Below are 14,063 nucleotides of genomic sequence, written 5' to 3' on the forward strand. Positions count from 1 at the left end.
TGCCGCTCTCCCAACCTTTATTGCATGATGATGCATCTAATTTTTAATTTGTAAATACAAGGCCGAATTCCCTCCAGCACCGCTCGCTTTCATCAGGCTTCTGAGCGGTTCGCCGTCTTGAATAAATTCGGCTTTGGAGGGGGGTCAGGGGGATTTGAACCACTGCATTCTTGCGGGGTTTGTGAAGATTCACATGGTAACGAGTGGTGAGCATTGTTCGGGTTATCTGAATAAGCGCCAGCCTGTGAGTTTTTAACATGATCGCCCAGGGCAATGGAGAGCACGGGGAGAAAGCCAAAAGGACTGGCACCCTCGCTTCCCTTCGGGAGGAGGAGGAGAGGAGGAGGACGCCGTCGGGCCGGTGGCGATGGCTTCTCCCTGTGGGGTTTCTTGACGGTTCTTCTTTGATGGTTGGACTCGATGATCTTAAAGGTCTTTTCCAACCAAAACGATTCTATGACTCTATGGTTCTTTTGGTTGTTACTTTTTTGGAGCCGGTGTCCTCTTTCCCTCCTGCTCCTCATTTGCCCTGCTATCTTCCCTCATCATCTACTGCTCCTGCTTTTCATTGTTTACCTTCTTAATGAGGGAGGCGGGGAAGGCTGGGGCTTGAGTGACAGCAACAAGCCCTTACGGGCTGGCTGGAGAGCCCGGAGGCTGCGGGGTGGCCCCGGGGGGCTGCGGTGTGCTGGGCCGGGCGGGGAGAAATCCTTTTGGGAAAAGCGAGGCGGCCCGGTCCTCCGGTACCTGCTAGCGGCGGGGCGATGGAGTCCCGCGATACTCTGTAGCAACTGTATTTTTACTTCAAAAGCGGGGGGTGAAATGCTAATTAACTGCTACCTGCTTTTAAAGTTGCTACGAAGCATATGGTGGTGCCCAGTGTGAGATTCCTCCAGCTGCTAAGAGCAAGAGAGGAATTAGCAAAAGGGAGCGCCGGGTTGCAGGGAAACAGGCCTTCCTCATAGGAAGAGAAACTTGGGTGATGGCGGTGCCCATCCAGGAAACACAGTTCTAAAAAATATACAAAACCCAACCACAATCAAAAACTCAAAATAACACGCACCAAAAAAAAAAGAAAAACAACAACAAAAAAGAACCAAACCCAAACAAACAAAAAAACCAACTCCAAATAAACAAACAAAACCCCTCGATAATTAAAAAAAAAAAAAAAGAAAAAAAAAAAAAAAGAAACAACCAAATGACCCCAAAGTTGCTGCTGAACTCCCCTCAGCTAGGTGGCTGTGCTTGTCCGGTGGGCTGGGGTATACCAAGCCAGGCTGTGCCGTCCTGAGCCAGGCCGGGCTGTACTGATCTCCCCGTTGCAGCAGCCCCGGGTCCTGGCCGCTGCGGCCCGGCAGCAGCACCACCACAGCCCGGTGGTGTCAGTTGCAGCGCAGCGATGCCGGCCACGGCCCGGTGGTGTCGGCCACGGTGTTCTCAGTGGTGTTTTTGTTTGTTTTCTCCCCTGGCAGACTGGCAGAAGACTGAGGCGCAGAAGAGGCGGGAGCAGCTTCTGCTGGACGAACTCGTTATTCTCGTTAACAAACGGGACGCGCTGGTCAGGGACCTGGACGCCCAGGAGAAGCAGTGAGTCGGGTGAAGGGGGTGGCGGTGGTGGTGTGGGGAGGGTAACCCCGCCGAGCTGCCACGGCACCCGTGGGTTTGGCCCAAATTTTCTGGGGGAGGAGCGGGGGTCCCAAGCGCGGCGGTGTGCGCCCTGTGCAGCCCTCTCACCGCACCTTCCGCCGCCTCTCTCCGCAGGGCCGAAGAAGAGGATGAGCATTTGGAGAGGACCCTCGAGCAAAACAAAGGCAAGATGGCCAAGAAGGAAGAGAAATGTGTCCTCCAGTGAGCGGCCTTCCCGCCGCAGCAGCAAAATCTCAGCGCGGCTCTTTTCTTAATGTTTTTAAACTGCCGATATAAGGACTGGAGGAAAAAAAAAAAGTTAAAAAAAAGAAATGTAAACTTTTTTCCCTCGTTTTCTTAGCGCAGATCTAGGCTGCACCGGGCCCCGCTCCGTTGTTTCTTTTTTGGTTTCCATTCAAGCGACCTCGCGTGTACCATGGTTTTCCTTGTGGGCTCAGCTCTCCTGCTGAAAGGCTTCGAAATGGAATCGCCGAGACCTCGGGGTGATGCTGGAGAGAGAAGGGCGTCTGGAGCAGAAGAATTAAAGTCTGTCCTGGTTTCTGTAGCTGGAGGAGGGCTGAGTTTTGGAATAAATACGTTTTTGTCATAATAGGATTAGAGAAGGGGATATAGGGAAAAAAAAAAGAAGTAATAAATAAAAAAACATTGGGAATGGTTTCATTTAGTCCTGCCATATGTAATACTTCATCAGCTACCTACATTTTATAGTTAGGTCAGATCCACCCCCCGTGATTATTAAAAATGTGCGGTATTTACCCGTGTTTGATTGCAGCAGGTTCGCATTTCCCCGGGAGCAGAGCCGAGCTGCTTTGCTTTGCTTAACTCCCAGAGTTAAGGCAAAGCCCGGGGAGCGGCTGCAAAGCCCGCGGCAGCCCGGCTACCACCACCCAGGGCAACGCGGCACTTCCCACTCGCGTCCTCTGCATCACCCCGCGGGGTCGGGCCCGCTCCACGTTATTTATTGTGCCCGGGCCGCTTTGTGTTCCATGCCCCCCTTCACCCTGCGTCCTGCCCTGTCTGTGTGCCCCCCACGCGTGTCCTGCTCTCGCTTCATCCCTTCGTGGAGCTCGTCTCGTTTATTTATTACAATACCGAGTCATATATAAGATTTTCAATAAAAGTCGAATCTTTCTTACCGTACCTGCCGCTCTCCTCCTTACCTGTGAAACCCACCCCCCACCTCCTCTCACAGCCCGGGGACCGGGAAGGAATCGACCCTTAGTTGTGGACGGGGACGGCTGCGGGGATCCGCTGCCCCTACCCCAGGCACTGCTTCGGCTGCCGCGAAACGAGAAAGTTTTTCGTTTGTTTTCGTCGAACGGCAGCCGGGGCTGGGGCCGGGGCCGGGTAAAAGTTTTCCCCGCGGGGCCGATGGAGGATGCGTGGCCAAAGCCCCGCTGCGGCGGGGAGCGCGCAAGGAGAGTACCCACGGAGAGCTGGAGGGAGCCCAAACCACGCGGCTGTCCCCGCTGCACCTCGCCCCTCCACCCGCTTCCCCCCTCTCCCCCCCCCAATATTCGACGGCTCCGGTCCCCGCCGCGTCCACCCAAAAAGAGAGAATCCCCCGTTGAGGAGGGCAGAGTCTTTTGCGAAGGGTCGCAGTGCCCACGGGCTGTGCTGGCCCCGGGGGTGGAGGTGCTGGGGTTGCCCCAGTGCCCACCGGTGGATTTATTTCCATGCGAAGTTGGGGAGGATGCGCGGAGAGCTCCGCTGCTGAGGTGGGTGGGTGGGAGGAGAAGTAGGGGGAGGCAGTGGACAACTGGCTTCACCATGCCCCCCTGCCTTCTCCCAAGAATATCTGGGTCGGGGGTACGGGACGCTCCGAGAGCTCCGCGGCTGCAGAGGGCAACGACGATTCTGGAGGGGAAAGCCCGCAGTGCTGATAGCCCAGCCGGGCACCGAGCTGTGCTCAACCCGAAACCTGAGTCTGCCCCGAGGAGGCTGCGAGAGGGGACTGCGGGCGGCATCCCTTCCTGGAGGGGCACTGCTTATCTGTCTTTAAGGCGAAAAAAGTAACTTGGCTTGGGAAAAATAAGTGTGGTCCCCTCTGCCTCCCTCTCCCAGCCCGGGAACCGGCCGCAAAAACGAACGCCCGTGCCCCTCCACACCGCCGAAGTCTAGGGGGTCGCGCAGCCCACCCCCTCTGTCCGGCCGCACCCCCTGTCCGGCCGCCGACCTTACCTGGGCTCAGCGGGGAGGGTGCGGGTTCCGAATGGCGGCGGGGAGGCGGGCTGGGGGGGGGTCGGCCTGAGCCGGGCCCGTCACCTCAGTAGGGGGCGAGCCCCGCGCCCGCCCTGTCCGCAACCCCTCGGCCCAGCCTGCGAGGAATCGCCCGCAATTGGGGATTGGACAACCGCGGGGGGCGCGAGGAGAGGTTTGGCAGGGGCACAGATACCCCCCGGGGTGTGAGTGTGGTGTTGGGGGTGGGTGGCTGCTGCCTGCCAGGACTGAGGTTTGCCCTGGTGGGGCAGTGATTGGGAAGGCGGCGAAAGGCCGGAGCTGGCGGAGAAGGGGGAAAGCAGCCCGGCTCAGGACCGGGGCAAAACGGGGGAATGGGGGCTGGAAAAGGGGGGAGGGGGCGGAAGGGGCGAAAGGGGGGTAAAATGCCCCCTAAATCCTTCCTCCTTCCTCCTCCTCCTCTCTCCGCGTTTTGTGAACGGGCCGCGGCGCTTTTGTTGCGGGGAGCGGTGCCCGTGTAGCTGACTCCTGCGAGGAGCAGCCTCGCCTTTCCCGGCCCCCCTCATCCCGCGGTTCCCTCCCGCCCGGGTCAGACGGCTCTCAGACGGCTCCCTCCGCACCCGGGAGAAAAAAAAAAAAAGAAAAGAAAAGAAAAAGAGGGGAAAGAAGGGAAAACACTAACAGAAAGGACAAGAGGTGGGGAGCGCCCCGCACACCTTCTTAGAGGTGGTGACCCCCCCCCCCCAGACACACACAGCTCCCGCTCTCCCGTCTCGCCGCTGCTCTCCGAGCCCGCCGCTGCCGGCAACGACTTGAGCTGCGTGGCGCGGCGAGTCCTCTTCCCCCCCCGCCATCCCATACACGCATAAACCTCTCCCACCGCACACACCCCACCCCCTCCGCTGAGCAGCCCCGGGATCCGCGATACGTGGGAAAGGTGCGGCCGCTGCTGTTAAAATCATTGTTATTATTTTTAAAGTACAAAGTTTGGGCGAATCTTGCGGAGGGAGAGCAAAGTAACACCCTTGACTCTCTCCTCACTCGAGCAGGCGGCGACCGAAACTTTTCCGCGGTCCCTTCGGACACAGTGCGGGGGACACCCAAGGTGGGAGTGGGCAAAGCTACGCGACCGCGGAGCAACTGTCTCCGCCTCCCCTCTCCCCGCCCCGCATAACTTCTCTAATGAGTGCCATCCCTTCCAAGGAAGTTACGCGAGGGGTGCTTTACGCTTTCCTCCATCGCCCCAACTCAATCCCGCAGCCCAAACTGGGCGCGTCGGCGGAGGGTTACGCGGGGGAGCGCGGAGTGGGGCGGTGTGGGGAGTGGGTAGAGGAGGGGGGGGGGCAAGCGCTTTGCTTTGCCATTGCCCCAGCTGCTGTCAGTCAGGCGGGGAGCGGCTGGGGATTGGCGCCGGGCTGGTTACGCAGATGCTTTGCGCGCACATACAAGGGTAGGGCCGGGGGTAGGTGATCAAATCTTCAGCAGGGCCGCGGATCTATCGCGCCCCGACAGCGCGGGCAGCCGGCAAAAGGTAAGCGCGGGGGACCAACGAGAATTTTGGGGGGGGGGGTGGGTTGCGCGGCTGGGTCGTCGTCTCCCCCCTCCTTATCCCCCGCCCCGTCTCACCTACGCGGCCACCTGCGGAGCGGCCGCGTAGGTGAGACGGGACGGGGGCGGTGGGCACCGCGCTCCCCCAAAATGTTCCTCTTTTCCTCCCCCCGTCTCCGCTTTATTTGGCGGTTTTTTTTCCTACCCTCTCTCCAAACGGGACGCTCCCGTTCCGACGAAAGTTACACAACGTCGGGTCACGGTGACTGGAGCTCTCTCCCTCCCCAAAAGATCTACCACCCCCCACACACACATCGGGAGGTGTTGGTTGTAATGGGGCATGGGTTGGGGGGGGCTGTTCCTAATCTCAGCAGCGGGGTCCGCCGGGGTCTCTCCGCCCCTTCCTCCGCTCCGCGTTTATCTCCTGATTTTTTGCCACCACTGAGCCCGGTCGCTGCTTCCCAAACTCGTGTGTGTGTCCCCCACCACACACCCCGGCTCTACCAGAGCCACCCCCGCCGAGCCCCGGGACGGGGCCCCGCTGCTGTTTCTGTCCCGGGTTCCTGTGCTCTCCCCCTTTTTTTTTCCCTTTCATTTTTTTTTTCTTCACGCCCCCCCCCACCCCCCCTTTAACTCTTATCCATTTCTAATTAAAACGTCCCCGTCTGCTCGCTTTTTAAATTAATTATACTTCCCTCCTCTGGTACCTCCTTTTGATTCCTAATCCAATTATCTTTTTAAATAATTGCTTTATCTCTCCCCATCGCCGGGCACTGTTGCCTCTCGGCACTTGCAAACAGCTTGCTTTCCTTTAAAATAAAATAATAACAATAGTAATTATAATTATTAAGCATAATTATTAATAAGAACAACAAAATCTCCCCTCGGAGGTCTCCCATCCGCGGGACGTTCTTGGGCAGGACTCGGAGTGACCGGACCCCTTAACCCGCCTCTCTCTGCTCTCTCCCCAGGCGCTGCCCGGGAAAGAAATCTGCTTTTTCGTTTCCTGATCCTCGTTATTTTATATTTCTTTTATTTTTTAATATTTTCTTTTATTTTTTAATACTTTTTCCTCTGTCTTCCTTTGCCTGCGGTTACTTCAGAACCTCACGGCGGGACAGAACGATCAAAACTCCTACGACACCGATTTTCTGCTCCGTTTTTAAACTCTTGTTGGCTGTTGATTTTTTGGTTTTTTTTTTTTTTTATTTGTGTGGGTTTTTTTGTTTGTTTGTTTTTTGTTTGTTTGCTTTTTTCCCCCCTTTGTTTGGGGTTTTATCAGGGATTCTTTTTGTTGGGGCTTTTTCCCCCTCTCTCTCCTCTTTCCCTGCCCACCCCATACATTTAAACTTTTTATTGTTTGCTTTTTAAAATTATTTTTATTTTTCTGCGGGACTGTGGAGGAACTTTGCCCGGCTTTTAGCATGATGTCTTACCTTAAACAGCCCCCTTACGGCATGAACGGGCTGGGGCTGACGGGCCCCGCCATGGACCTGCTGCACCCCTCCGTGGGGTACCCGGGTGAGTGCCCAGCGCCGCGCTGACCCTTTCGCCCAACCCCGTTAAGCGCTCTCACCCGTCCAGCAGCGAGCAGAGGGAGAAAAACTCCGACCCGGGTGGGCTTGGAGGAGCTGGTGGGGCCGTAGGATTTGGGGTGGGCTGTGGAGTGATCGCACCCATTTACCCCCAGCCTGGGGTGAGGACCCAGCGCTGGTTCCGGCTGAAATTTACCCCCATCCCTGCAACTCCTTCATTCATTCCCGTCAGGATTTTTAAGGATAAACAAAACAACATAAAAAAAAAAAAACTTTCTAAAAACAAAAAGTAGATTTATTTCTGCAAAACGAAATCTTTCTGTAGCTGCGACCGGGGCAGGGCCTGACCCTTCCCCAGCCCCGTGCCTCTCTCCTCACAGGACCCAGGCGGGCAGTGCTTGGCTGCCGTGGCAGCGGGGTGTGAAGGGAGCACCACCGCTCTTTGGGGTCACAATGGGGGGTGCCTCACGGGCCCCTGCCTCAGGAATGCGGGGGCTTCTGCCAGGCCAGGGGTGTGCGGGGGAGGGCAGTGCAGGGAGAGCCTGTGTGACCGGCGTGGTGGTGCTTGCCCCCAGCCACCCCACGGAAGCAGCGTCGGGAGCGCACCACCTTCACCCGCTCGCAGCTGGATGTGCTGGAGGCTCTCTTCGCCAAGACCCGCTACCCCGACATCTTCATGAGGGAGGAGGTGGCCCTGAAGATCAACCTGCCCGAGTCCCGAGTCCAGGTATGGGACCTGCCTGGGGGGCAGTCCCCACCACTGTGCGCCGGGGCGACTCTGGGGCAGCCGACGTGGATGGGGCCACTCTGATGCAGCTCTCCGGCCACAGTCCTTTCCTCAGGGCTGGTGTCCCAGCCACTTGTCTGTCCTGCTGCTGGGGCATCCAGGCAAAAGGGGGCTTTTCTTTTTCCTTTTTTATCCTTTTAAATTAATTTTATTTTTATTGCTGTTTTTCTGTCCCACTCCCTCTGCCCCGAGGTGAAGCAGCCCTACGACCACAGCGCTTCCCACAGGTGCTCCCTCCAGCACGGCTCTCTGGGTGATGATGCCCGGCAGGGTGGGAGAGGCGGGCAGCCCCTTCCCTCTGCCCCGCCAGAGTTTGTTCCCCAAACCCCTATTTTGTCACCACGCAGGGGACATGAACAAACTGGGCCATCCTAGTCACTAGCCCTGGGAGTCCTTGCTGGTGGCAGAATGTGGGGTGGCCCAGGTGCCAGGCGGGGCAGGATTTTTTCTTTTTATGGGGTGCGGGGGTGTGCGGTGCTAATGGCTGGGCGTTGGTGCTGGGAGAACTAGTGCCGGGGTGAGGCTGACTGCATGGATGCTGCTGGGATGAGAAAGGGTGGCAGAGGGGGTTCTCTGCTCACCCCACTGCCCCTCCTCGCCCTGTTGATCGTCTCCTCACACCCCTTTCTTTCGCTCCAGGTCTGGTTCAAGAACCGCCGTGCCAAGTGCCGGCAGCAGCAGCAGAGCGGCGGCGGAGCCAAGAGCCGTCCGGCCAAGAAGAAATCCTCGCCGGCCCGGGAGAGCTCGGGCTCAGAGAGCAGTGGGCAGTTCACACCGCCGGCAGCGGCCTCCAGTTCGGCCTCCTCTTCATCCTCCAGCTCGGCCTCCTCAGCCCCAGCAGGTGCCCCAGCATCTCTCAGCACCCCAGCATCATCCATCTGGAGCCCGGCTTCCATCTCGCCCGGCGCAGCACCAGCTGGGGTGACCGTGCCCGAGCCTCTGCCGCCGGCTGCCACGTCCTGCATGCAGCGGGCCGGCCCTGCTGCGGCTGCCTCCACCAGCTACCCTGTCTCCTACGGCCAAAGCAGTGGCTACGGGCAGGCCTACCCTGCGCCACCCTCCTCGTCCTATTTTGGGGGTGTGGATTGCAGCTCCTACCTGGCACCCATGCACTCCCATCACCATCCCCACCAGCTCAGCCCCATGGGGCCCTCCTCGGTGCCCGGCCACCACCACCACCACCCGCTGAGCCAGAGCTCAGGCCACCACCACCACCATCATCATCACCACCATCATCAGGGTTACGGCAGCACCGGGCTGCCTTTCAACTCTTCCGATTGCCTGGACTACAAGGAGCCCACGGCTGCTGCCTCCTGGAAGCTCAACTTCAACTCCCCCGACTGCCTCGACTACAAGGACCAGGCGTCCTGGCGCTTCCAGGTCTTGTGAGGGGCTGACCACTGTCTCCCCCCACCAAAAGCTGCCACGGACCCCCCCACCCAAGCCTGGGGTCTCCCCGCCACCTCCCGGGCAGGACTCTGGCGCCAGCTCTTCCTCCTCCTCCTCCTGCTCTCCCCTCTTTGATAGCAGCGGCGATGCCCTGGGTGAGGGTCCTGCCACCTCCATCTCTACTGACTGATATTTATTTGCTTCCTGCACCCCTCCAGCGGGTTTATTATAATTATTATTTTTTTAAATGCAACAGAAGAGGAGTTGAAATTTAAAAAGCCTAGCATCTCCCCTGCTGCCCCACTGAACCCCAGGGAAGAGGCGCAGGCTGGCTCCTGCCCTGCTGGTGTCCCCCATCCCTATACTGATGTGGGGAGAACCCTTACCCCTGTGGTTGTGGGAGCCCCCAGCTCACTGGTCCTGTACAGCTTCTTGCTGCTGGGAGCAGTGGGAATGGTGTAAATACAAGGTCCATTCCAGTGACCGTGGGTATTTTTAGTTGATGCTGTTGGGTTGGCATTTATCTAGAGTCTTAACACAGAACAGAACTTCAACAAACAAAAAATTCCTTGGCTTCATTTTTTTAAAATTTTGTTTTAATTTTCTTCCCTGAAAATGAATCTTTTCCACACCTCTTATCCTCCGTCCATTCTCGAAGGCTCCACACAAGGTTGGCCGCACCGTCCCAGGGCTGGGTGGGAGCAGCAGCCCCAAGAGGGTACCCAGCAGAAGGGGAAGCAAAGAGCTGCCCAGCCAGTCCACAAACTGCAGACCAAAAACCCCCAAACTTTTGGAAAAAAATTAAAAACAATAAAAAGGAAAGAAAAAAAAGAGCAGTTAAAAGGAGAAAAAGTTTTGGTTAATTTTTTCTTGGGGGAGTGTTGCAGGGGAAAAGCAGCTCTTGGGATTGGGGCGGGGGGGTACAATTTTTTGAGGGTGTTTGGTTTGGTGATTAATTTTTTTTTTGAGCCCCTTCTGTGGGTTGGTGCTGCCTTACCTGCCTTGGGCTGGAGCTTCCCAGCAGCTCTGCCCCACAGAGGGAGAGCAGCCACGTCCCTGTGGCTTTGGATGCCGTAACCCCACACTTGCCCCTTCAACTGTAAGGCAAACCACCCCCTCCACAATTTCTTCCCCCCATCCCAATAAAATCCAAACTAATAAAAGTAGTGGTGTCCTGTCCTCCTTCCCACCCCGGCCCCGGGAAACTTCCCTGGGGGGGAATGCGATGCTGGGACATACTTCCCAGGGGCTCCCAGCAAGATTGAGGGGTGTGTGATGAGTTTGTGAGGGCTATGGAGGGGGGTGCCCACAGGTGAATGTGAGCATGGGCTGAGGACCCCCTTTTCTGTTAAATGACACTGCTAATTGGTTACTGATTTATTGTTACACCACGGCACTGGTGGGCCCACGGGATGGACAAATGCTGGCCAGCACAGCAACGACTTCCCCCAGGCTGGGGTGGGCAGCCCCCCAGACTGGGGACAAGCAGCCACACAGCCAGCCTTTGCCCTGCTGCACAGGGACGGCTGCTCGGTACCCCCACTTCCAGCTCTGGCTGCTAGCCTTGCCCTCCTCAGCTGCTGCCAGGAATGGGAGATTATGTCTCATGACAATCTCCCCACGCAGTTTGCCCTCCCCCTCCCCCTATTTGTTGGAGGCTGTCCACTGGTGTTGGGGCCATTCCTGTTCCCACAGGAGGACTAGGGGCTCAGGGGACCACCGGGGCTTGAGTCGTTGGTACACTGGAGGTAGGCAGTGTAGGCAACCCCAGATTGCTGTGCTCGGAGGCCACACCATGTGCCCCCATCCCTGCCCTCCCCAGGCACTGCCCCTCTGGGGCAGTGGGGACTGTGGCAGAAGGTTTGCATCCCCTGTACAACCCTCAGCATCCTGGTGGGATGCGAATGGGGCCGGCAACGCGCGGCCACGGCTGCGGCGGGGGAATCAGCGGGGGAATCAGGGGGTTCCACCCCAGGTGCCACCGCTGCAAGCCCTGTGCATCCTTTCAGGGTCACAGCCACCACACAGACGCCAGGCAGGGCGGGAGACCGCTGGCCTCCAGTATACCCGCGGTGCCGCAGGGAGAGCTGGGAGGGGATGAGGCAGCCCAGTGGATTTCAGTTTTTGCTTTAAAGAGTTATTTCCCCTGCTGTCTCCTGCAGTCTGTAGTGCATACACAGATATACACATATATTTAAGTATTTTTTTAGATAGGTAGATAGATAGATAGATAGATAGATAGATAGATAGATAGACAGACAGACATGCTTATAAAGTAATTATTCTCTTCTGTCAGCTCTACTGAGACATTCACCACCCTAAAGGGTGGACCACACATGCCGGGTCCAGGTGCCACCAGCTTGATGCATCTCCAAGCTCTTCTTTGCAAGCAAAAAATGAGTTAGCACAACCCTCCTGGAGATGGAGAAAAGGAGAAAAAAAATTCTGTGCTGGGCATAAAGTGAACTGAAGCTGCTATCCCAGATTTAGAGAGCAACTTCTTGAAACAAAAACTGCCCACATGTCACCTTCCTTAAAAACTGTGTTTCACTGCAGCTCTATAAATCAGCAGCTGAAAGCAGAGCCTGATGAAGAAGATGTAATGAAGATCCAGCACTCTGCACACTCTGCACTGTGGTTGCATCCGGGGGCTCCTTCAGCTTTTGGCACTCTAAGGGGTGCTCACACCTTCCCCCCTGCCCCCAATTTGGCCACCCAGCAGTGCCTGTCACTGCAGCCTAGTGGCTTCTCCAGCATCCCCCCCTTCCCACCCCATCACAGTTTGGACATTTTCCTGCCCCACTCCCCCAGACTCTGAGCACAGCAGTGGGGGTGAATGTGGGCTAGGGAGGGTCATGCCCAGGTTGGAGTAGGAGGTTGGGGGGGGGGGGGGGTCCCAACATCTCCCCCTCATTATCCTAGCAGCACAGCCACACCACTGAGGCCTGAGTGGTGGATCAAAAACTTCTGTCGTGGGCTTCCCTGAGGCTGCTGCCCCCAGCGCAAGTCTCGGCAGGCACGGCGGCTCGCTGCCCGCCGCGCCGGGAGCAGGCGCCGGCAGGATCGCGGCGCTTGGCTTTGGGGCAGCCGAGTTGTGAAACAGCCGCCTGGGTGCCAGAAGGATGCTGGGTGCGTGGCTACTTTAATTTTTATATACTGGGTTTTTTAAAAGCAACCCTTTGCTGCTAGAGCACAGCGCTGCTGGTGGTGCCGCAGTGCCCAGACTCCGGGCTGCCCGGCACAAGCCCGGCGAAGGTCCTGCCTCTCGCCCGAATGTGAGCTGCTGCCCAAGGCTCCAAAGGCACGTGATGCATTCCTGCCTGTAAGTGAAGGGCCAAGACTTTGGGAGGGGGTGGGGGTGGGGAGGGAGAGGGACAGAGTGGGAGAACACTCCCCAGCTTGGGCTGTCACTCGGTTTTGTGCTTGGACCTGAAACCTTTTCTGATCTGTTTGCTGTTATCAGAGTATTTGCTCTAAGTCAAGTCCCTGCTTGGAAAGCGTTGCTTTAAACTCCCCTGTATGTGGTAGGGAGCTGTGACAGGTGATAATTTGGATGCCTTTAGTGGTCCTCGGCCACGCAGAGGCGGGCAGAGGCTGGGCAGGGTTACTGCTGGCTCTGGTGGCCAGCTGCCACGTGCTCTGGGGATACAAAGTGGTACGGCTGAGCAGGAATTAAATTACTAAGGCATGACAATTCTAAATGACGATGCACCAACACAACTCACCGCAGCGATTTAGCAAGGTGCAAAGCAAACACCCCTGCAGCTGAACCAGGAGCCTTCGCAGCCAGCTTCTCCTGTGCTGACCCCTCCGACAGCCAGCCACTGCTAATTCCAACACCTGGAAGCAGCAATTCATGCACAGAATCGGCTTCAAACCTCTTCTGAATTTGTCAGTAATAATAATGATAAAAAAATCTGCCAGTGTAAGTCCCGGCTGAGGAATCTGCTCTGCTGGAGAGCTCTTCGTTCACGTCGTGTGGTGGAGCACAAAACACTGTGGGGAAGGAGGGGAGTGAAAATGGTCAAGGGGCTGAAGCCTAGAGGAAAACATATGCCTATTTTCAGCTGAACACTTTCTGGGTTTTCTTTTTTTTTGTTTGTTTTTTCATTCCAGGACAGATAGGACTTTTCCAAGGAACCCATGATTTTATTATTAGTAGCAGTATTAGTATTATTATTTTTAATAAACCCCCTGCAATTTTAGGAAACAGCATTCTGGATCTTACGTACATTTCTAGCATCGATTCCTGTATATTTTTTAAGCTGAAATCCTCTTAGCATGCAAAGTAAATAGATTATGATATACTGAAGGATTAAGAATCACTGTCTGGTGTCAGATTAATCCCTCATATAGACCATCACTTGTACTGACAGAAATATGGCTGCAATTCAGCAAAATCGCTGCAGAGCCGAGCACCGCACCGCCGCGTCTCGGGCAGGGGGAGCGCGGCCGCCAGTCCTGCAGCCTGCCCCGTCTGCTTCAGAAATTAAATTTCAATCTAGAGCATAGGAAAGGCAGAGTCCCCTCCAAGTGCTGCAGGAAGCACAGCCACCCCAGGTAGGGCTCTGCGCGGGGAGGGGATGCAGCAGCCTGCTCTATTTCAAAGCTCTCCTTTATTATTTTTTTTCCCCTCTGAGCGTGCAAAAAAACCCCGCTCAGTGCAGCCCATTTGCTCCCTTCAAGCTGCAGAGCAAAAGAAGTCTCCTTCAGATACAGCCATGGAAAGGTGTGCTGGAACGGGTTGGGACTTTTTCTGGGGTGATCAGAAGCAGCAAAAATTGAAAGCTGCAGAGCAAAAGGAGTCTTCTTCAGAAACAGCCATGGAAAGGTGTGCTGGAATGGGTTGGGAGTTTTTCTGGGGCCATCAGAACCAGCAGAAATTCAGCAGGGTTTTGGCTTACAACGCCAAATATTTTATTTGGGCAAATGCAGAGGTTTTGGTAATAAAAGACTTCAGAACAGTTGGGGTTTAATTT

At 56.3% G+C, this 14,063-nt stretch overlaps 2 protein-coding genes across 3 annotated transcripts in view; both read left to right on the forward strand.

Annotated features, from left to right (window-relative positions):
• EHBP1 (EH domain binding protein 1) overlaps positions 1–1,852 on the forward strand; it is a 273,205-nt gene extending 271,353 nt beyond the window's left edge. Inside the window, exons 22-23 of the mRNA XM_054383732.1 lie at positions 1,473–1,587; positions 1,762–1,852. Of these exons, the coding sequence (XP_054239707.1) occupies positions 1,473–1,587; positions 1,762–1,852 (206 nt within the window). The remainder of the gene's footprint in view (positions 1–1,472; positions 1,588–1,761) is intronic.
• A 4,945-nt stretch (positions 1,853–6,797) lies between these two features.
• Positions 6,798–9,084, forward strand: OTX1 (orthodenticle homeobox 1). Of its 2 annotated transcripts, XM_054383579.1 has the most exons (4): positions 6,798–6,894; positions 7,484–7,635; positions 8,335–8,488; positions 8,534–9,084. In XM_054383579.1, the coding sequence occupies exons 1-4, from the start codon at positions 6,798–6,800 to the stop codon at positions 9,082–9,084; spliced, it is 954 nt and encodes a 317-aa protein (XP_054239554.1). The 2 variants fall into 2 exon arrangements, with proteins under 2 accessions (XP_054239554.1, XP_054239553.1); XM_054383578.1 differs by having other exon boundaries at positions 8,335–9,084.
• The last annotated feature ends 4,979 nt before the right edge of the window (positions 9,085–14,063 follow it).

The sequence above is a fragment of the Indicator indicator genome, chromosome 9 (assembly GCF_027791375.1).
Source record: "Indicator indicator isolate 239-I01 chromosome 9, UM_Iind_1.1, whole genome shotgun sequence".
In the NCBI taxonomy this organism is placed as follows: Eukaryota; Metazoa; Chordata; class Aves; order Piciformes; family Indicatoridae; genus Indicator; species Indicator indicator.

Bases quoted from the DNA above. Each gene is read 5' to 3' on its own strand.
- OTX1 (XM_054383578.1), top strand. From the start codon at position 6,798: ATGATGTCTTACCTTAAACAGCCCCCTTACGGCATGAACGGGCTGGGG. The intron at 6,895-7,483 runs GTGAGTGCCCAG...GCTTGCCCCCAG, and splicing joins CCCCTCCGTGGGGTACCCGG to CCACCCCACGGAAGCAGCGT. The intron at 7,636-8,334 runs GTATGGGACCTG...CTTTCGCTCCAG, and splicing joins TGCCCGAGTCCCGAGTCCAG to GTCTGGTTCAAGAACCGCCG.